We start from the raw sequence: 22,658 nt of genomic DNA on the forward strand, positions 1-22,658 counted from the left end.
GAATAAGTGATTTTGCACCGCATAACGTAATGTCTTCAGAACAAAGCGTGTCATTTAGTAATTCACTTTTATCAGATTGTACATTTTTGTATTCATTTAGTACTGGCATGATTCACTGCATGTCTTACTTTGTTCCATAGGAATATAATTGTATATAAATTATCAATCATTGACATTTATGAGCTAAAATTGTTTAACTAAAATGATGGTTTCCTGATGAAAATGGGATTTTATATAAATTTTGTGTAAATGAGAGCTATTGTCCTATTTAGTCTAAATCTTTGGTTCAAATGGGGCAGTCAGGCTGTACAGATTTGGTTGGCAAAATGTATCAATCAGTAACTGAGAGATTCCTAAGAACTAAAACGCAACAGTCCCCTCTTATTTCTTCTTAGATATCTAATGCTATAATAACAAATAGTCTAAAGAGGCAGCAGCATCTATTAGAAGTATAGTGACAATGAGTGACATTAGTAGCCTAAAAAAAAAAATGGACACAACACAGGAAAAATTAAAAAATACAAGAGTTGAGAGAAAAAGCTGTATAGAGAGTATGAGAAATACAAGTCCTATCTCATAAGAGATATCTTCCCCTTCTGTGGTACCTGAAGCATTTTTTTTTCAAGTATGTATATGGTTACCCACTTTGAATCAGATTGTTAGGCTATGTAGGTTAGTATTAGTCTCTTTTATAAAAAATTCACATTCTAAAGTTTGCAATGGTGGGTTTCGTGTCGGGGTATATCTCTATCGTTCCTTGAATTATTGTAAAGGTTATGTATTTTTGTTGGGAAACCTTATTAAAAACCTTCTGGTACAATCATGTGAGTTTTGCAAGAGTTGTCAACAAGTGCATTTGTTGTTTCTCTTCCTGTCCCACTGAAGAAAATCACTGGTGACATTGGGTTCAGCCAACTTAAAGTGTACCTTGCATGGTATAGTGTAGAATGTATTAAAGGTTCTTTGCGGCGTCCCTTCGGCCCCCGCTACAGTGGCTTGCTTTCTGCCTTTTAATTTTCATCGATTCCCTTTGGTCTCTTCTCATTATACTGTCCAACGTTGAACTTTAACTTTCTTTAATTTTATTCTGTCATTTTAGAAAAAAATCCTTTGGGTCACCCCTGTAGAGTCTACTAGTGACTTATTGATCTTGGTAAACTACTTGCTTTGATGTGAAGCTTCAGAGTTCTTTCCATCAGCTAGGATCAGATAGTATGCCTTAGATCCTTTAATATGGCGTCTTTATTAGGACAAAGAATTTGGAACATCTGGCTGTGAACACTCTCTTTTGTATGGGGTATAAGTACTGCTGTTGTTGAGCAATAGACATCTTCCTTGCAGTCTGTAACATGATAGGCCTACACCTGAACACTGCAAAATCCAGCAGGGGGATCATTGTCATTGAGGTCTTTTGGTAGTGCTTGTAAGGGATTTATGGCTTCCTTAAATGCTCTAGATTTCAAGGTGAGGTTATGCTCTAAAATGTCTGTCTTCAGAGCAGCCTAGCAGATGATAGAAGCTAGAACAATGATGAGGTTATAAATGATAAGCTGCCAAAGAATGCTAACTGTTTTATACAGTACAGTATAAAGATGTCCTGGTTTTGTACTAAAAAAAAGAAAAGAGAAGCTATACTTTGGAATTACTGATGCATAGATTAATTCCTCAATCTTATTTAGAGGTAGAGTTTGCAATGTGTAAAGTACTGTACTTTGAGGCAACTGTATTATTTTCCTCACCTGGTCGGGGGATGTAATGCCTAGGGCAACTGTATTCTGTTCCTAGAGGCTGTTGACTTCTCTCACTGGTCTGGAGATGTAACTGATTGTTCACAAATGATTATATAAACTACCTGTTCCAAAGGAGTGGTAGACATTGTAATACAGGCTCCTTTTATGTGACCTTTAATTTGTTTTGTTTGACCATCAAAGACAATGACACTTATCTTTATGTAGAATCAAGAGAAGTTGTGTTAACAACTCACCTTACTCAGCCTGTAGTCCTACTGGCTGCGTTTAAAATGTAATCTCAGCTTGTAAGTTGAAGTGATCAAGATGTAATCCGAACACAACTCCAAACTCCCCTTGTCTGCTGCACTGGTATTATGGCTGCTTGCGTGATACAAAATCCCCAAAAGAATCTTCCATGGCCTGGCTCTCTCACGCAGTACGTCCTTCCTGTCATTTTGTACTCTTCTCAACCCTTTGTTGACAGTGGATGGACTACTTTCTGGTATAGAGTGCCAGCCATATGGAATTTAAGTATTTCTACTAAGAGGTCTTATCAAAGTACTTAATAATGGTAATCTGTCACAGAGAGAGAGAGAGTGTTCTGCACTGTGCTGTATTTAGGATGAATCTGAAGAATTACAGTACCTTTTCAGGATGAATTGAAAGAATTATTTTAGGCTGGTACAGTATATTAAGATTAGTAGTTGACTTAAAACAACCTAAAAATTGACATGGCAAGTCACAGTTATTCTTTTTAATCATTTGTACTTGGCAGACAGTTTTCAAGCACATAATGCTTGAGGAAATTTGTATTGAACAAGTGACACTTGCGTTTGCAACTGTTAAAGTTTATCTCATAACATTTACAAGTGATTTATATTAGTAGTACCGTAATTACTGAATACTAAACATGATTTCCATGAAATCACATGTAGTAGTAGCATATATCATTATATAATCCTTTTAACCAAATTATTTTTCTTTACTAATTTTAGATTGAATTATTAACTATTAGATCAAAAGATACTTTACGTATTTCACACATTGAACTTTTTCCCTATTGGCTTCTACTTCCCTATAAATGTTGCAAGTTCAGCATGATTGTGTACTAGTATTAAGTATTTCTGTACATCAGAGTAGACTCTCAACTTCTCTGAAGAGTTTTGACAGAAAAGATTTTGAAATTCGGTAAGCATCATCATGATTTTGTTTTTTCAAACCAATATGTAGATGCAACTGTGGAATTATGCATGGGGTCTTATTTGCAACTTTTAAATAGTTACTGCAAAATATGACTGCATGTCATGTTTTAAAATTGTGAATGCTCTTTTACTGAGTAAACTGTATTTAGCATATAACATCCCAAATTCCCATCTAACATATCCTAACTTTTCTTGTTGGAATGGGTTGTTTTCAAAAGCTTGTAATGTGCAGCATTGACGTGGTAGCAAACATCAATAATTGGTCCTTTCGATGAATGTGTATTTACTTTACTGACTAACTTTTCAGGCCATCTTGATAAGGCCTTCTCAGAGTGTGTGGCTCTAAGTAAAATGAATAGAAATAGCCGGAAGGGACCCCCACCTGATGTACCTCCCAGAGGGTCTTCAATGGAAATGAACGGCACAAGTCAGGTACAAGAACGGACATTGGAGTGTGCTCGACTAGTTGCTCACTGGCACCTCCTCAGAGGGTCACCTATTGTTGCTGCCTGTGCCTTATTAGCTGTTGATGATATCAAAGTAAGTATTGTATTGTACTTTGCGCTTGTCCATGCAATAGCAAACCTGACTTCTCTTATGCATTAACTTTTAAAGAAAGGCAGACAAATTATCAAAGGATTGTGTGGCTGTAAGAGATCATCTTACATTCTTCTTCATTGTTATTCATGAAGTCAGTATTACACACCATCAGTGAGATTTTATTTAATGTTATCAAAATGTTGTGCTCTAGAATTTGTTGTGTTAGTAGGATGTTAGCTCAGGTTTGCACTTATTTGAGCATCCATTGTTACTCAGCTGGCAAGTACAGTAATGACTTAGTTGACTAGTCGATCATTTTCCAAAGTACTTTCTTAATGGGATGCACTGAAACTTTTTTTAGAGTTATAAAGTTTTTTGGATCATTTCAAATTTCACACCATTTGTTGAAGTATACTTCTTGTATTAGTGATGATTGTTATTTCATTATGTTTCGATATTAGTATTTTAATTATCACAGTCTCATCTCGTGGATTTATTTTGTTTCAGTAAAAAAAATCAAGAAGTGTGCCCTCCCTTTCACCAAATCAGGATCTTTGCAAGTCTACTGTCATAAAGGCTAAAAGCAGGAAAGAATAATGTATAGGAAATATAATTTTCTTAGTTTTGTTTTCATCAAAGTATACATGGCATCTGTCTTGTGTTTAAAGGAAAACTATTTTTGTAATTTTTCTCTACAAAATGTCTGCATTTTCAGGGTGCACTGCTAATGCTTCTGAGAGGACATGAACTAGAACTAGTAGTTGCTGTGGGCCGGCTGGTTGGTTTGGAAAATTCAAATCTTGGAAATTCAGAGACCGCAGAAGCTGACCTTGCAATAATAAAAGGACTCATCTTCTCGGCTGTAAGATATCTTGTGTATCGTGCTATTCGACTGTCATTGTGGAAGCTGGCCATTGATTTGACCAAGACACTGCCTAAGGTATTTTTGTATAAGTTCTGTTAGTTTATATAAGACTTTAGGTTGGTTAAAAACTATGCATGAGTTCTCAGGGTTCAAAGAAATGCTGTACTCTATTCTTATTGTTCAGTCCTTGATATGATCAGAAAGTAATTTTCCAACATCTGATACAGACAGTAAACTTGTATTTTCAAGTAGATAGTGCAGTATCACAAATCTGTACTGCAAAAATCCCTTGGTTAGAGTTTGAAAATGGATATGAGCCTGTTTTGTAAATTCAAAGGTTTGGGAATAGTTTAAGAAGTAATTTTGGGTATGCTGGAATGCTACTCAGGAAGCTTTGGAAGTTGACCAATGTGACTAACTATAACCAGTATAGAATAGTGTAGAAAAAAGTGTTTTCAAATCATTGTCGTAATTACTGTTATTATTAGCATTGATTTTTGGGTTTATATATGCTAGAAATAATGTATAGATAAATTAAGAACCATGTTGTAAAGAAATCTCCTCTGTCATTATATGCCATAAATGAGCTGAGCTAAATGATTTCCATGATCTTTCACTCTATATCAAGAATTTACTGTATTTCAAAACATAATCAAAGAATCTTAACAGTATTTTGAATTTACTCAGGGAACAGACAGTACTGTCCTACAAGCTGAAGTTTTGATATCCTTTGTTGGAAGTCATGAAGAGCAGGAGTCTCTTTATACTTACGCTGAATTCCCATCTCCAGTGGAATGTCCTGAAAAAGCCCTAGGACCAGTTTTGGATCAAGTTATGTATTTGTTACTCTCGACCCAACCGTACAAGGGTCTCAATAAAGCTCTAGAATTTTTACAAGGTAATTATACCTAGAAATAAGTATTATTTTTTAAATAAATAGCTGCTTGTTGTTTAATTTTTAGTGATATTTAACTCCTTTTTCCCCATATATTCTCCAGTTTTGCCATTTTTGAGTTAATTTGTCTTGTTAAACAGTTACCGAAATAGGACCAGACTGTATTTTGCCTTATTGAATGATATTGTTGCAGTCTGACGCAAGTAAACTATCTAATTTCCCAAATGGATTCCAGATCAGATAATTGGGGAGAATATCGACCGCGCAAGCGTATGGTACGTTCTCCGCCTGGTGCAGGCAATACCTCTCTCTCAGTGCGGAGGCCAGTGGGCCATACGAGGAAATCAGAGAGCTGGTTTGCTTGCGGTGTCAGCTTACTTGGGAGCCATAAGAGCATCTGTCCTCGAGTATGGCCCAGTTGTTCCCCATCTCTTGAGTCATGCCAGGTGGGTATCCCCTCTTTAGGGCCCCTTGAGATGCAAGGATTTTCTCCTCTAGTGTAGGGTTAACTCTCCTGAATAAGTAGATTTTTACTTCATATTTCCTTCATTTGGTCTCCATTGCAAGGTATTTTAGATATTTTATACAAGTACTTTGAATGCAGAGTTAATATTTTAAAGTAATTATAAATATTCGAACAGGAAGATTGAAGATTAAGGCCTTTTTCAAAATCTATCATATGAGTCTGTGTGGTGTAAATCATGATGCAGTATGAATAGAAAATACAGTAGTGACGTAGATAATTAAATTTAGCTTTTGAATTCACATTTACCTTATTTTCTTTGCAGTTATATCATGGAGAAACACAGACCTGGTGGTTATGAATTTCTTAATGAGTATATTGCAACAGCAAAAATAAAGTGAGTTATTACCATCTGTTGTAAAGCACTTAAGGGTAGATATGATAAATAATACAAGTATGCATGCAAGTTTAATGAGGTGATACCACCAATACCAGCTTTTATAGAATTACCTTATTAGGTATTAAATGTGAAATATTTTTTGGTTCCAAAGTAGTTTTTACAGATGCCATGTAACATGGTCGAATGTGGTATAAATTACATCTGTTGCTAGAGTTCCCCATTGGACAGGTTGGTATCGTTCTCGGCTAGCATTCTGCTGGACCCGCGCTCGATTCTCCGACTGGCCAATGAAGAATTAGAGGAATTTATTTCTGATGATAGAAATTCATTTCTCATTATAATGTGGTTCGGATTCCACAATAAGCTGTATGTCCCGTTGCTAGGTAACCAATTGGTTCTTAGCTACGTAAAATAAGTCTAATCCTTCGGGCCAGCCCTAGGAGAGCTGTTAATCAGCTCAGTGGTCTGGTTAAACTGAGGTATACTTTGTTACCTGTTGCTGATTATTATGTTAAATAATACTAAAAGAGTCATATACTTACTACTATGGTGGTAACTTGTGAATCCTTTTGAGACCTGACCTGACCAAATATACTCAGGGCATTTCAAGATGTGTGTATCAGTCAGTGGTGACAGAGGAAGTGATTGGAAGTTAGTATTGTAAAAAGTTTCAAGATGTTGTCTAGGGATAATAGGTTTCATTTGAAAAATAACTGTCTTGGCACTGAAACTTCCCATTTGTAACACTTAGCTGTTTATGTATGGGGAAGCCAGCTGACTTCAAATGAATATACAGAGTAAATTAATTTAATGAGCTAGTTCTTGAACAGTCAGTTGGACCAATTACCAATCTATTTACTAGCGGATTTGAATATTCTAGCTAGTGTAGGAATCCATTTCAGGAGATAATGGCAGAATTTCTTGCAACATTGCAAAGGTATGTGGCAGCTAAGAAGGCTCTGGTAACATTGAGGGCATTGGCTGAGCAGTTAATTACCAAAATTTTTCTTCAGTGTAATTTTAAGTTTGTGTTCGTTGAAGCCCATCATTCTCAAATTGTTCAGAGTAAATAATTTGTCACCTTTGCTTGTAAATGCTGTATACAAATTTAATTTTTGCTGTTTGAATTTAAGAATGAAACCTGGCCATTTTGAAATCATATTTGTTAACCACCAGATGGGATCAAGGAGATTCTAACTGGGGTGTAGACACGACTGAGAGTCCAGAAATGTGGAGCGACGTCGGGGTAACTCGAGTTAGTGGCTCTCATCTTCCCCGCCACTCAGACTCCCAGATATGCTGCATAACCAATCGCATTATTAAGGCAAGTTGCTTTTAGGATTCTTTTTAGTGACTTACAACCAGTAATGTAGTTCATGAATTATTTTTATCAGTTTGGATCAAGATACAAATATGAGAGTAAAGGGTAAACAGTTTTAATTGCTAAAGAAAAGCAGATACTTACAGACATTTAAATTTATTAGGAATGGAATGGAATAAAAAATTTAGGCCAAAGGCCAAGCGCTGGGACCTATGAGGTCATCCAGCACTGAAATTTAAATATATTAGCCATATTTTAAGCCCTTATACAGTACAGTAGAAGTTGCTAGAATTTTGGGGATTACTTCAGCTGTTATTTTTTTTCTCTTAATGTGAGATTAGAAGCTGTGTGCATTTGGGTAACTAAGGTCAGTCATGTACTGTTCTTTGTAAAAATATTCAATAATATGATGCTTGAAAAGGTCCATGGTTTTTTATTGAATATATCGTTCAGTGTAAACGTTAATTCTGTTAATATTAAATCATTTTCCATCTTAAAAACTATGGACTTTCATTGCAGGGTTCAAGCTATTTCCTTGAAAACGGTGAGTCAGTTATGGGACTTAACGACGCTTTAATGTGGGCAAAAGTTCATCCGTATTCACCTCTTGGTACTGGGCATAGATTGAGTCCCTTCTGAGATGGACACTACTTCAGTTACTGAAACTAAAAGGTACTTTGTGTAAAAGGCCACATCAGTATCAAATTAAAAGGGGTAAGAGGTACTTTTGCAGGGCCTTCTCTGTACTGTGTGATTTCCGTAGAAAATGAAAAAGCAACAGTTGCAAAGCTAATTTATTTTTTACTGTTAAAAGTTATTGACTGTGAATTTGGTGCTGGAAATTAGATAAAGACTGTATTTGTTACTATCAGTTACAAAAACTTTATTGTATGTGAAGATTCATGTACAGTGTCTGACAGACTTTTAATACACTGAAATACTGTAGTTTAAAATCCTGAGAATTCATCTTGAAGTTATACAGATTTTGGACGTCAGCCGACAGGAAATGCAGACATCACTTTACTATACTTTAGCAGCCAAAGCACTAGCTGGTTAAAAAAAAAATCACCCTAGTTCTACTGCCAGCCTTTGAAGGCACTGCTGTATCCTGTTTTTTTTTTATTGTTGCATTTTTAGCAAATTTGCTACTTGACTTTTGAGTTCACCATAAGTGTCTTATGGTAATTAACATCTCAGTGTCTGGTCAGTTAAAACTGTAGGTGCTTAATGCCATAGCTTCTTAATCTTCCCGGGTATGAAAATACAAAAGGCCAGGTTTATAGTTTTCTAAGAATTCCTCCTTTAGAAACAGCTTTAAATGGAATCTATGCAAGCTTACAGGCAGTATATATTCATACATAAATCTAGGGGGCACCAGCTTATACATTTTAGCAGTTTACCAAGAGCATAGGGATGCTGGAAGTTCAACATCTTCAATATGAATGAACCTCACTGTAGAATGTTAGAAATCATTAGGAAGAGGATTATCAGTCAGATTATTTTTCATTTTCTTTGCAAAAACTCTTGGAGTTTAAAAGAAAACTTGGTGAATAAGAATAACTAAACCTGATTAACACTGCAATGCTGGAAGCTTCATAATTGTGTCTTTGGTAATACTTAAGCTATAGAATTTTGGAATTTTGGAGCAAAATATCATGACATTACGAACGACATATAGGAGCTGTTACTGTGACAGGAGTTAGGGATGCCAGATATTTATATGATCAGTCAGCAATGGTAATTGTAGGACTAGCAGCTATCATAGCAATTTTTTGAAGACTTCTTGTTTTATTTAATGGATTCTTTTGGATTCAAAAGTGAAAACTGTTTTTAAAGAAAATCTTGAGGAGTGTATTTAAACTAAGAACTTCTGATTTTTACATTTGCCTCAGTACCCATGAAGGACCATACAACAAAGTGTTGAATAGCTGCTTGAGTCAGCAAAGGGAAGATTATCATTGGTAACACATCCAGATAGATAGAGTAGCCTGTCTCAAGTGTCAAATGTTCTCACTCTTGAATTGTTAACAAATGACTACCATAATTTTCATCCTTTGTGTTTATGTACTTATTGTGTTATTTTGAAAACTTTCTGGGTGGCTTACCTAGATATTGAATGACCTGACCTAGATGTATTGGGTTATGTCTTCAGGGGAACCAAGACTTGGCTTACCAGGAAATTTGCAGGGTGACTTAGAAGTGTATTATTGACAAAACAGACCTAGAAGATGCATTCATCATGGTTTCAGGGGACCAAAACAGCCTACTAGGATTTATGTGACTTTAGTGAAACTGGACCACCAAGGCTCAGAGGATTTGGTTTTGAGCCAGGGATGACAATTGGACAAGATAATTGGATCTGTGTAACAGTGACTTAAATACTGTACCTCACACTTGGCCTTGGTGATCTGCTTGCATATGAGTGACTGATTTAACCTTTGAATATTCATCTTGTTTAAAAGGTGACAAAAACCTAGCTTTCTTAAAAATTGACTGGGTGACATGCATGGATGTTATTGACTGACCAGACTTGATAGATGAATCCAAACTTTCGAAGACCAAGGCCCATTCTACCTGGCAATTAGCTGGGCAACGGGTGCAGTTAACATGGACTCCCAATCTACCTACATGAAGGCAGCAAGTCAATCCAGGTAGTACTAATATAACGTCCCTGGGATTCTGGTTGTTATGAGGATGACAGTTCCTAAATTTGTGTTATTCTTAAAAACCAGCAGATTGAAACTTGTGAAGAATTGGTACCACAAAGGAATTAGTTAGATGATAGTGAATTCGCGAGGTTGGTGAAAATGGGGTATTCAGAGGGAGACTTCATTTAATGCTTAGTCAAGAAGAATCAGTATTCAGATGTATGAGTGGAGGAAGCTGTGAAATTCGAAAGGTAGGATGTCATCAGTGAGTTTTAGTCTTTGAAGTAGCTTATTGTACAGTATTGATATAGGTAAAACAAATTTTTTGGTAATGATATCCAGTTTCAAACTACTTTTATGTGCCACAGATATAAGCCTGCTAGTTTCCCCTAGGTATATCCTACCAACTCAAGCACTTATTGAAAACCTCTAATCCCCAAGAGTGAGAGTACTTGACAAGTTTAAGATATCTAGTCTCGCCCATCATCTGCCATTGCATCACTGATTTTAGTAGACATTTGGTTTCATACCCTTTATTATTGAGGCAGAAGTAAAAATAAGAGGTCTGATGTAAACACGATAAGCCACAGCATTTTTGTTATTTTTACGTACGTACGTATTATGAATATCAGCCTTGTTTCAGCTTTACACTTCAAAACATTACCTTTGGGCAAAGAATAAGTTAGAAGGCTTGGGAGATGTAATGCCGAGACTTTCCTTTCAAAGAGTACTTTCAGTTTACATACATTTTTATAAGACTATTTAATTAATGTGAGAAGAGTTTGCAACAATGTCAGCAGACTCCTCTGGGCACAAGAAGAGGCCCAAGGAGGGCCATTGCATCACGTAGCATTAGAGACATTGATGCTGATGAATTTAGTGGGAAGAGGCACCTATTGCTTGGCAGTGTTTAAAAATTATCATTGAATAACATGCTCCAGCCAGTATTCTAAAGAATTATGGTACAGTTAATAGAAAGAGGAAATTTGTGATGAAGTATAGTCAGTAATTGTTTCCAATCTCCCTTAACAAAGATTTATTGTGCTTGGAAACGAAAAACTGTCACTGGCACAAATACACATATATCTGTGTTACTCTAAATATATTATTAAGGATGTAAAGTAAATTTACACTTTTCCAGTATCCCCTTTATTTTGGTATTGGAGCCTTTAAACTCATCGTGTAGGTTAGAGAAAGCTTTTTACTCCTTCGAAGTACTGAAAGCTTTATAGAAATATGCTCCACTCTGCCTTGAGAATCTTATCATTCTTTTACTTACTGTGCACTTAGTAGAAGAGCTTAGTTTTTGTACATACAAAAGGTAATTTTAATGAAAAATTCTGTACCATTATTAATAGCTTTGTCACTAATTATTAGCTTCAAATAGAATTGAGTAGTACTTCTCAAAGAGCTTTGCAACCACAAACAAACTAGGTTCTTAGTAGTAATATCAGTCAAGATATAGGTACAACTAAATATCATGCTCTGCAGTCTTCACCTCTTTTGAAATATTATCATAACAAATTTCAAAGACCACTTTCAGATATGGTACCATGAACGTACTGAAACTCCCGGCTTAAAATAGGAAGATAGGTTTTGAGTTTTTTGCAGCTGGCCATGTAAAGTACAATCATAAAATTAAACGTTGCTTTAAGAGTTTGCGGTAATTTAAAGAAGGGTATATGTTAAAATGTTTTAAAAAATACACTTGTTACATGACGAGACAAAGTTTGCATCAGTAACTGTTCATAATAAATTTGCAGAAGTTTCAATGAGTCACAGTTAAATGGTTACCACCAAACTTTTCAATTCATTTTAGAATTATGATAGCTTTGCCATATATTCTTTATAAAAGATTCTGATAGCGTTGTCTTTCCTGATTAACGACATATACATATTAAAATATATAACCAAAGTTATAATAACAATCACAGATTTGGTAAAATACCACTATTAATTTTTAAAATTCTCATAAGGACATATGTATATAGTGTATTTTTAGTTTTTCTAAAGAAATGTTGAAATTTAAATAACACAAGATAGAAGTGCAAAACCTCATTTTACAAAAGCCTTAACTACTTTATTAACTTATGACAGTCAGAATTACCAGTGAAGTACTTACCAGTACTGATGGTTTACCATTCAAAAAAGAATTGTGCTTTTCTAGGGGTTGCTCTCAACTGGTTCACTGCCTAACTTACATGTACTGCTGTTGTTATTGTCTTTTAATGGTTTGCTTTTAATCTGCTTTTTCTGTAGAATCATTTTGCACAGTACTTTTTCCTATGCCTTATTTTTCAAGTGGTTCATTGATCTTTGCCAGTCTAAACTGAAAGAAATGCATTGATCCATGCATTGTGCCTCTTAGGATAAGGTAGTCCAGTAAAAGTCCTATTTTTGTGCGAACCTTCAACGTGATGTGAGCAATCCTAACAAGCTTCATATAATGCTTGATGGGACCATAACTGGACTGCAAGTACAGTATCCTTTTTGTGCGAACAAATTGTTACGGAAGAACAGGTCTGCTGAATATGCATTCTTTATTAAACTTGAAAAAATTTTTTAACCTCCTTTTGTTCCTTCATGTACAAATTCTGTTTCACCATTTTTATCCACAACTTGCATTCTTTTCAGCAGGTAAATCAGTGGAAGGGTGGTACCTTGGTCTTTAATGTGAAAAGATGCACAACGTGAAACCAAAATCTGTTATCGTGGAATGACTATTTGACAAAAGCACTATGCTACTGTAAGAGGACGCAGCTTGTCATAAAAACTTGGCAAATTCCTTATTGCACAGAGGCTGTACAATATTTGTTTCATGGTTTGTCTCAAAACATTATGTTCATAGACATCCAGTTGTCAAAATCAGGTAATGCCATGTTTTTTTTAATTCATTCATCCAGTACTGTAATCTGCATAAGTTCCAAAAGCTAAAAAGTGCATAATTATATGTATAGTTTACATGCTTCAGACACTCTTGGTCCCTTGCAACATTAACAGCTATAACAAGTATTCCTTACTATTTGTCTTCTGAGTGTTGAGGAATGGAATGGAATATAGAGTTTAGGCCACAGGCCAAGCACTGGGACCTATGAGGTCATTCAGCGCTGGAAGGGAAATTGACAGTTAAGGATGTTTGAAAGGTGCAACAGGAGGAAAACCTCCCAGTTGCACTATGAAATAACTGTTAGGAGAGGGTGGAGAGCAAGATGGAATAAAGATAATATGAAAGGCTGTAGGTACAGTGAAAGGAATGAAAGAGGTTACAGCTAGTAATGCCTACAGTGCACCCCATGAGGTGCACTGACGGCACTACTCACCTACAGGGATGAGTGTTGATGGATAGGGCATTATCTTTTAATAATCAATGACCTGTGTTATATGCTCACTTTAGGCCACGATAGGAGTGCTTCCCAAAAGATTTCCATTGGCACATGCTTCTTTATCAGTAATGCCAAGTTTCCTGGCATTACTGATGAAACTTGGCCATCAGTAACTACAGCAAGGATTTAGAACTGGCAGATATGTACCTTTAATAGCAGATTTTACATTTTCTTTCAAGGTTTGGTTATAGAAGCTGAAAAACAATCTTCAACACTTTACACATTGGACACTCTCGAAGAATTTCTAGAAGAATTTGTATACAAAACCTCACATTAATCCTCCATTATCTCGAGAATCTACCTTTAAAACATGGGGTCCTTTAGGATGTCCTGTGATCGTTTCAAGTATGAGTTAAATGTAATAATCTCAATTAAGACATCTCTGGTCTCCTGGGATTGTTGCAAAGAAATTATTCTGGAATGGGGATGAAGACAAATATGTGGTAAGAAAACAAAGGACAGAGAGAAAAAGTTGAAAAGAGGCAGAAAGTATGAAAGCAGAGGCTGGAAAGGTGCTGCAAAGAAATACTAGTACAGCTAAGTATGCAGAGTACAATGTATACAATATGTAGCAAGGATAAATAAGCTTCTACTGTTGCATGCAAGGTCAAATGCTAACAGGTTGTAGTTAGTTCCTCTTCGAAGCTAGTCTGTAGCAATACACCCAGACTTCAAGATGTCTATGCCTTTGATGGGATACTTAACATTACTACTGTGAGTTAGTTATCTTGGAAATTCTTGTACCCACTCATTTTTGTGAGATTGGGAAAGAGAATCAAAATTTCATTTGGTCACAAGGAAGACTATCCTTCCTGCTATAAGAGCTGTGGAACAGCATATGCCAGTGTTGCAAAGAGAATATCTTCACACTTCACAATAAGGTCAGTGGCCATGAGTATGAGCACACTGAATACCTCAACACATCTTTGACTCCCAGGGTCCATGGATTTTCCTGTTATAACAAGGTTGTTAAAAATGTCATAGAGCTTTTATCTGTGACTTATGGGAACCATAAAAATCAAATAAGGATCTTCATCTCCCCATAATACCTACAGATGTGATTTATTTATCTCCCATTGAGTACAGACCATGCCTTAGTAAAATACAGGTTTGTATATAAGAACAGTTAACTCTCCTACCACTTAAAACAGTTCCCTCATATCGACATGTAAGCAGGACATCAACTAGTTAAGCTTTGAAGCAATTGAGATCATTCCCAGTTAGATATGGTCTTGTTACAGGTAAACCACAAGTAATTAATAGGATGAAAGTCTGACACTAGTTAATGCTTTTATAAAGCAATGGTTTGCATGCTATGAAATCATCTTGAAAACTACAGTATATGACCACTTTAATATACTGACATATCCTCTCCTCTGACTGTTGCTTATTAGACAAGAATCAAGGAAGTGATTTGTTTCATTATTGGATTGTCCCAAACAATTCTGCCACTTATGTCATACTGAACTGCAACCCAATTGTACAAATTCTCTTACTCTTAACGTAATTATTCAGAAAGCTGGATTATATGTTCATGGGTTAGGTTGAAAAATAAAAATATACTCACTGTTAGGCTACCAGTTAAAATAGGATTACCACATTATGTAAAAATTTAATGTTGTGTTACTTTTTCCTTTATCAAACTTTGTACATATTGCATGAGACTTATACTGTACCTTCTGGTGCCTTGTAGCTTGTAGTTAGCCCTCCAAATGAATCCCTCCAGTTTTAAGTCTATTTATGTAGTAGAGTTAAAAGCTGTGATTTCATAACTCAAAAGCACATTCAAGATCTCATTCAACATACTGTAGGCCTTATAATGAATGTGTAATTTAGGCCAGAGTCCAGATATGGGCTTATTAAAACTGGTTTATAAGAGTTGTTAACTGAATTTACATCGACTACAGATCTTGAACACTGTATGCAGGATGATTATCAACTTTATAATTGAAGTTATGTAAACAAAGGAATACAAAACAATTTGAAAAAACTCTATACGTAGTCTAAAGTTCAGAAATTATCACACTAATGTGACTTCCATTTGTTCTTCATAACCAGAAAATCCTACTACATTGTAAAGTGCTTGTAACTGCATCTTTAAATCTTGAATATTACCCATGAAGTTAATGTTTCACTTTAGGTTCCTAGACCATCAAGGAACGAAATGTCCATTCTGAAAAGGTTCTGTTGTATTTTAAACTCTTATAATCAATCCCACATTACTAGAGCCAGGTATCTATACATGTAAAAACTCCCGTAAAACTTTGTTCTTGAATGAAGTTATAACTCTACATTTGCTGGTTAGCAAAATTCTTGAAGAAAATAGTAACCATGATACACTTACCTAACAAGATCTTTATTAAAAAATAATTTCTCTTCTACAAATGTTTTAAGTAGTGAAATAGGAAATAATTTTTATCAACAAGTTAAGAATTGGTCCAATTGTATGTATATTCCTGGCAATAAGGAGTAATGTTAAAAATTCATGCTTATTGTGTTCATGGTTCTTATTAAAATCCGTTAGAAATTAACCTCATTTTCATCTGTATTACCAGATTATCTTCATTTAGCCTCCGGATAGAAGTTAAGAAAAAAATAGAACTTATTCTCCTTAAAACCTAATAGTACAGGTATTGGTTGAAACTCGACATCCACATGCAAGTATGTATTTCAAAAAACTAAAAAGAAAATGTGTAATATACCAAATGTTTTGTCATGATAGATTTGATAATCTAGGTACAAATGGAAAATCTGGGACTGAAAATATGCCTGTAATAAAATGATGTTCAGTACTGTGCAACTCAACGTGTTAGTAGGTTACAATGTTAACTCTGAATAAATTGAATCTTCACATTGGCATATGATTTTTGCATAAATCAATATTCAGTTTTTCCTAGTGCTCTTTATTATTGCAGTAGTAAAAAGTTTTTCACATTCTGTTTGCTAATTTTGCAAGATTTTTACAGAATAAAATGTTTTTCAAACAATTTTTTTATTCAACATTTTTCCTTAATTTATATTTGAGGTTCAAACAATTTTTTTACTAAATTTTCCTTAATTTATATTTCAGAGACAAAATGCTTCATATTTTAAACATCTTTTCTAGTATCCCAATGTTCTGAAATAAACTTTCCTCACAGAGGATTATAGCTTAACAATCTGGCACTGAAGACAGGGAGGAGAAATTCCTCCAAAATTATAAAAATAACCTAATGCTTACTATGATTAAGTTCTTTCACTTTCTTTGAAGACAATGAAGGACACGTGCCAAAATCAGATGCTGTCCTACACAACAAGAATGAAAATCTAAATCTGGATATACTGGAATAACTACAGTATTATATGAAACTACTATACATCTGGCCTTAATACAAATCAATGGAACTTGTATGATAGTATGGTATGTGCCAATCAGAATCCACATTAAATCAGCTGACTACACTCAATGAAAGTACAGAAATCTCATGGCAGTCCACCCAATACCCATAAATTTACTTATTTAACAAATGTGCAGAATCAACTATTGGCTACAATGGAAGCTAAACACACAGTACTTAACAGAAGAGGGTCTCATACTGCAAAATGTTCTAAGAGAAAGAATGTGACAACTGTTTTACAAGGAAAAAGAAAAGTGAACAATGTAGATGTGAAATGGGAGTGGGGGTTAACTGAAGGAGAAGAGAATAGTCTACACAACAGAAATAAGTGATATACAGAAGTAAGGATAAGAAAATAAAGCATTCCAAGATGATGCAAGCTAACGAAAACTTTACTTTGAGTATACATTCTCAGGATGAAAGTTGTTCCAGAGAAAGCAAGGCACAGAAAACTGAGTGAACTATTTTCTGAGAAAAATGCCACTGGAAATGTGATTCCAAAAGAAAATACAGGGAATAAAATCACTTAAAATGACTATCACTTAAATCTGCCATGAAAACTTTACTAAATAGAGATCTATATAAAAAAAACCCTTTTCAGCACATCCTATTTATTGCATAAATCCCAAGAAATGTGGAGGCAAATAGCATAAACAAGAGCAAAATTAGAGGAACCCTCCAACAATGACAACCAAGAGACTACAGTATTGAAATGGATGAAACCACAGAACTTTCAAGAAAATCACAGTATTTCCCCCAAAATACTGAAAAAAAAAAATTATAAAGTTGCTATTGTCATTACTTGCTTCAAAGACTGGCTATAAAGAACATTAAAGCAATGAGTATTACCTACTCTCAGCAGGAAAATTTGACATCTGTTAACTTGGTAAGTACGATGGGGTAACTTAGCAAACCTTTCATAACTTCTGGATTATCTTAGGTGGAAAGTATAATAACAATTAGATTTAATTTACTTCCAATTTAATGGTAAATTACAAATTAATGCTTCCAAATAAAATGTTTGTGAACTGAAAACATCCTAAATATTTTGGCAAATAATAATACTTGATTCTTAAACATGACAGAACATTAAATGTGAAAAGCAATCTTTAAAAGTTTGTGAACTTTTCTTGCTACAGTATTCAGAAATTTTAAGATAACAGTGCTGTTTATCAAAACCAAAACAAATGCAAAATCATTTTCATGATGTTAAAGCGAAGCCTCAAATAAGGCAAATCATACTATTCTTACATAATTTTTCTTCTTTCTAAATTGCCAACATTATCAATACCAGACTGTATTTTGATACAGAAAATACAGTCCTTTATTTCTTCTTGGGAGCTGAATGTTTCCCTGTGTTGTGAAACCTTTCCAATAAGTTTTGCAATTTTCATATTAAACAAAATTTGGTCAAGTTTTGCAATTTTCATATAAAACAAAATTTGGTCATTTTAAAATCTTACCAAAATAAACTTTCACCATTACATGTTGATCCTCGTGCAAAAAAAAAAATTATTAAAAGTCAGTTTCCTTGAAATGCAAATATCATAGTTGTCTTCTATAATGAAGTTGTTTCAAAATTCCTCAAAGGCTGAAAGAGAAAAAAGGAAAAATAACTTAAATCTCCTAAAATTAAAGGAACAGTATAAACCTACCTTGCCAGAAACCTACCTACTTGCTGGCAGTTTTATACACACATCTAATACAACAATGTGAATTCCATGATACCATTACTGTAATGACAAAAACGGGAAATTTGTTTAATTTTAAAGAAAACTGCAGAAGAGGATTTCATTATATCCCCAAATATCAATTAGCCTTAGGGAGACTGCAATTAGATCCAGATGTCTTGCTTATAGGCCAGTACTTTTCTGGGCAAATCATGTATAAATCTGTAACACACCATCCTTGTTGTATCTGAAAAATGTAACATATGCAAAACTGGTGAATGACACCTACAGGTGTTTAGAAATAATGAACATCCTTTGTGGTGCCTTTCCCAAAAGAATGGTGCTTAAATCCCAAATAACGACAGGCAATGATTATCTACAGCAGACCCTTTCTGAGTTGTAAAACACACATGGAGTCTACAAATGCAAGAACAAGGAAACATGGTTAACTACAACAGATGAATAATACTTGTGCTACAAAAACAATATATATTTTTTCCCAAGAACCATTTCTGCCACTTAAATATTTTAATTCCATAAGGAAATGCATGGATAACAAGTGGATAACAAGTATCATCAAAAAAAAAATTGATAAAACTTTATAATCTACAAGTAATTTTTAAGGTGGTAAAACATGCCATTTGGAATTTATCTTAACCCTTAATGGACGGGAATCATCATATGAGTACTGTATCTTTAACAGATTTTTCAAGATTTTGAGTGATGGACAGGCTAACTCATATGAGTATTAACATTATGCACCATAAAATTTGGATGAATTTGGCGGGAAAGATGTTCATATCATTTCAATGGTCGATAAATGACTTATGGCAACTGTAGTAGCTCAGCACAGGACAGAGGGGGGATCAGTCTGCCTTGAGACTTGATGGGGGGAATGTGTTGTCCCTCTCTATCCCATGACATCTTTTTATTTACTTGCTCATAAATATACCCAGGGATTGCTGTTGGTTTTAGTTCTTATCTTTTATGATAATATGTCAGCCGTAATTGTAATTTTGCAAAGAAAAGTGCAAAGGAATATATTAGAAAAAACGTATCGTCACAAAAAGTTGTTGCATCTCCCCATCTCAGTGTATCTCGTAAATATTTTACAAAAAATATACTGCACTCAGAATTTGTTACCGATTTTAGTTCTTATCTGTTATATGATAATGTGTGAGCTATGATTATAATTTTACAATAAAAAATAAAAGAAATTATTAGAAAAAACATGTATAACTTGGTAAAATTAGCATATTTTTACGAGTTTCTTGTAAAAGAGGCCCCAACACAGGGTTGTAAATAGTCACTTTCAACTTCCTGTAGAAGGTAGGGAAAAATTTTTATAATTTTTTTTCTTACACCATGTGCATTTGCATATTTTCCTCTTTCCACTGATGCATTTTTTCTTAAACTGGCCAACCTTAAAAGTTTGACCAGTCAGGGGGTGTATAATATACAGTATATTTAGCCCATCCCTTAAGGGTTAAAATATGAGAAATACTGAATCAGGAGCACTAATTCAAGTTTGTGGCCCTAAGTAAAAATTACTTTAGGACAGACCAGCGAGGTGATCCATTTGGTGACTCACAAAGACAGGACTTGAATAGATAACAGAGTACAAGTTGGGAAAGTTACTTATTTCTTTTCCACTTGTGTTGTCATTCTTTAATCATGTCTGACCCTTTGATGTTTCTGGGTTCAGATGCTTCTCAAAAGAAATTGACCGACCTTTGGCCAAATTCAAGGGATTTCTCATACATACCATTCTGAAGACAAATATGCTTGGTTTTTCTTTGCAGCTCTTGACAGTACCCTACGTCGCTTTTTCCCATAGAAACTCCTGCTCCTTGTAGCCTTAGGAGTAACGGTGACCATCGCCTATAATGTTTTTAAAAAGTTTATATACAAAACGTCTGCAATACTACTACAACTTTCAACTACCCCTGTTTAATGAAACCAGATTAAATTTTGACTTTTTAAAATAATAGCAGTGTCAACATGTACAGTAATCAGAGTAATTTACGTACCATGTTTGTAAGGCAAAATAATTTTGTTTTGCTAGTTGCAGCAAATGATGAAAAATTTCCCATTATTGCAATTCAAAAGACTACAGATTTCTACAGCAACAGATCATACTACAAAAATCATGTTTACTAGATGGCCAACACCAAAAAAATTAAAATATCCTATTCAATGTGTTGTCTATGTATCCTACAGTTCTTGAGATTTCTAATACTAATGAAGATTTTATAAAAGAATGTCTGTTCTTAGAAATCAATAATGATATCAATATATTTCAAGCTAAAATTTATGACAGAAGGGATTTTGATACTGATATACTAGGCCTTCCAGGGATTTGGGGTCATCTGCTGTCCACAATTTTGCAGATTTGCTGTTTGTGCAAGAGACTTTCACTCCAGTAAAATGATCAGATTTAACACTAAATTGCTTTAGGAAAGCACATACAATTAATACAGTTTTGAACAAGAAATTCGACATTTTTAAAAGCATTTGTACTTACATAAGTACAAAATCATAGCCTTTCATATATGTAGTACCTTCCTATGCAAGTACTGGAAGCCCACAATTCTCACTAGTCTGATTCACACTCATAAACCCTGCGAGGGTTGAACGCAGAAGTAGCCAGCCGTCTAAAAACAACACCATCCTAACCCCAAGGAAATGTGCCCACCTACCTAAAGGAGCTAGTACTCAGGTGAGTACTTGAGGAGCAGGACTTAATCCAAAGCACACGGATGTGAACTGAAACACTTCACCCTCGAAGACAGACCTCAGATACCTTCTGGAGTTTGGATGAATTTGGATATGAAGGTATGCATCTTTTATATCCACTGACCATCCATTCTTCCCTCTAGATGATCGACAGAACCTGCTTTGGGATTTCATGGTAAACAGTCACTCACAAATTTGTTGAGGCATGAGACGTCCAGCACTGCATCTCCATTCCCCTGATGCCTTGGGGGCGAGAAAGAGGCAGTTCTAGAAGCTGGGTTGGGTTCTACCACCTCCTCGAAGGACCTCTTCAGTTGTAGAAGCTGGGTTGGGTTCTACCACCTCCTCGAAGGACCTCTTTTTGAAGAAGTGTTGAGATTTCTTCCTTAAGGACAGAGCTTCTCCAGATGGCAACAATGTGAAGGGAAAACAGTCAGCAACGAAGAGAGCAAAGGAGGGGCCACAAAAGAATCACATACCCCTTCCTCAGAACCTCCACAACCCACATATCGGCTTTCAGATCCCTCCATACTGTCAAGAACGGACAGTCTTCTCCCTACTGGACTCTGAGGGCTCAACTTTTCAATGTTTGGGGGGACAAGACTTCAAAGTCCTAGCTGTCTGTGAGGGCTGATTTTTAGACTGAGCCAAAGCAGCAGCACACTGGCAAACAAGAAGAAAACCACCGAGAATCTACTGAAACAAAACTGAGGCTTTCTGAGCTTCATTTACTGACTTGGTTGATCAAGCAACTGCAAAGCTGTCCTTGCTTCCCAAGGATGAGATTGGAAAATACGTGAGAACATTCTCAAACAGCATCCTTAATGGCACAATCAACACAGTCCAAGTATTCACCTACTTTTTTGCCTGTTAACAAAAACAAAGTAGGAATGGAGGTAACAAGCTTGGACACAAAAGAGCTGATCAAACCTATCGACAGCTCCATAAAGAAAAGGACCATGATGGAGTGAAAACTGACTTGGTCATGAAGTGAGCTCTTGCTGAAAGAGAACCAATTTCTCAGAAGAAACTGCTCTCCTATCAAGTGGATCTAAAAGGAAGAAAGCAGAATCCTTTCCCAAAAGCCACATCCAATTTAGGAAGCTTGCCAGCAGCATAAAACGTAGCTCTGTTCTCCATGAAAGGAGGGTAGAATACAGAACTCTTGGGGGAAGCCTTACGCTGCAAAGCCTTCTCCTTCACCTGAAAATTCCTAGTATCAAACGGGTTAGCTGAGGTTCTGAAATAGCTGAAGCTGTTTACATGTGAAGGTTTCTGGTTTGAGAAATTTGGAAACACAAGGTGGGAACTTCTCCCTGCAACATGTCAGAAGTTGTCAAAAGAACCTACAGGGAGGTGGGTTCCTTGTCATGGTCTAAGTGTTCCGCAACAGAGACAGAAGCCAAGGTAGCTCCTGAGACAGCTGCG

The 22,658-nt window shown here is 35.4% G+C and overlaps 2 protein-coding genes across 3 annotated transcripts in view; one reads left to right on the top strand and one right to left on the bottom strand.

The window, feature by feature from the left end:
* Positions 1 to 8,193, top strand: part of LOC136836080 (WD repeat-containing protein 17-like) — a 38,521-nt gene extending 30,328 nt beyond the window's left edge. For both annotated transcript variants that reach the window (XM_067100028.1, XM_067100027.1), the window contains exons 18-24: positions 3,240 to 3,472; positions 4,188 to 4,412; positions 5,025 to 5,235; positions 5,468 to 5,678; positions 6,021 to 6,092; positions 7,272 to 7,419; positions 7,936 to 8,193. In XM_067100028.1, the coding sequence (XP_066956129.1) occupies positions 3,240 to 3,472; positions 4,188 to 4,412; positions 5,025 to 5,235; positions 5,468 to 5,678; positions 6,021 to 6,092; positions 7,272 to 7,419; positions 7,936 to 8,055 (1,220 nt within the window). In that variant the 3' untranslated portion in view covers positions 8,056 to 8,193. The remainder of the gene's footprint in view (positions 1 to 3,239; positions 3,473 to 4,187; positions 4,413 to 5,024; positions 5,236 to 5,467; positions 5,679 to 6,020; positions 6,093 to 7,271; positions 7,420 to 7,935) is intronic.
* Positions 8,194 to 17,788: 9,595 nt separating this feature from the next.
* LOC136836081 (uncharacterized) overlaps positions 17,789 to 22,658 on the bottom strand; it is a 29,117-nt gene continuing 24,247 nt past the window's right edge. The window contains exons 16-17 of the mRNA XM_067100029.1: positions 20,260 to 20,375; positions 17,789 to 18,415 (exon numbers count right to left, since the gene is read on the bottom strand). Of these exons, the coding sequence (XP_066956130.1) occupies positions 18,409 to 18,415; positions 20,260 to 20,375 (123 nt within the window). The 3' untranslated portion in view covers positions 17,789 to 18,408. The remainder of the gene's footprint in view (positions 18,416 to 20,259; positions 20,376 to 22,658) is intronic.

Source organism: Macrobrachium rosenbergii, chromosome 56 (assembly GCF_040412425.1).
Source record: "Macrobrachium rosenbergii isolate ZJJX-2024 chromosome 56, ASM4041242v1, whole genome shotgun sequence".
Classification (NCBI taxonomy): Eukaryota; Metazoa; Arthropoda; class Malacostraca; order Decapoda; family Palaemonidae; genus Macrobrachium; species Macrobrachium rosenbergii.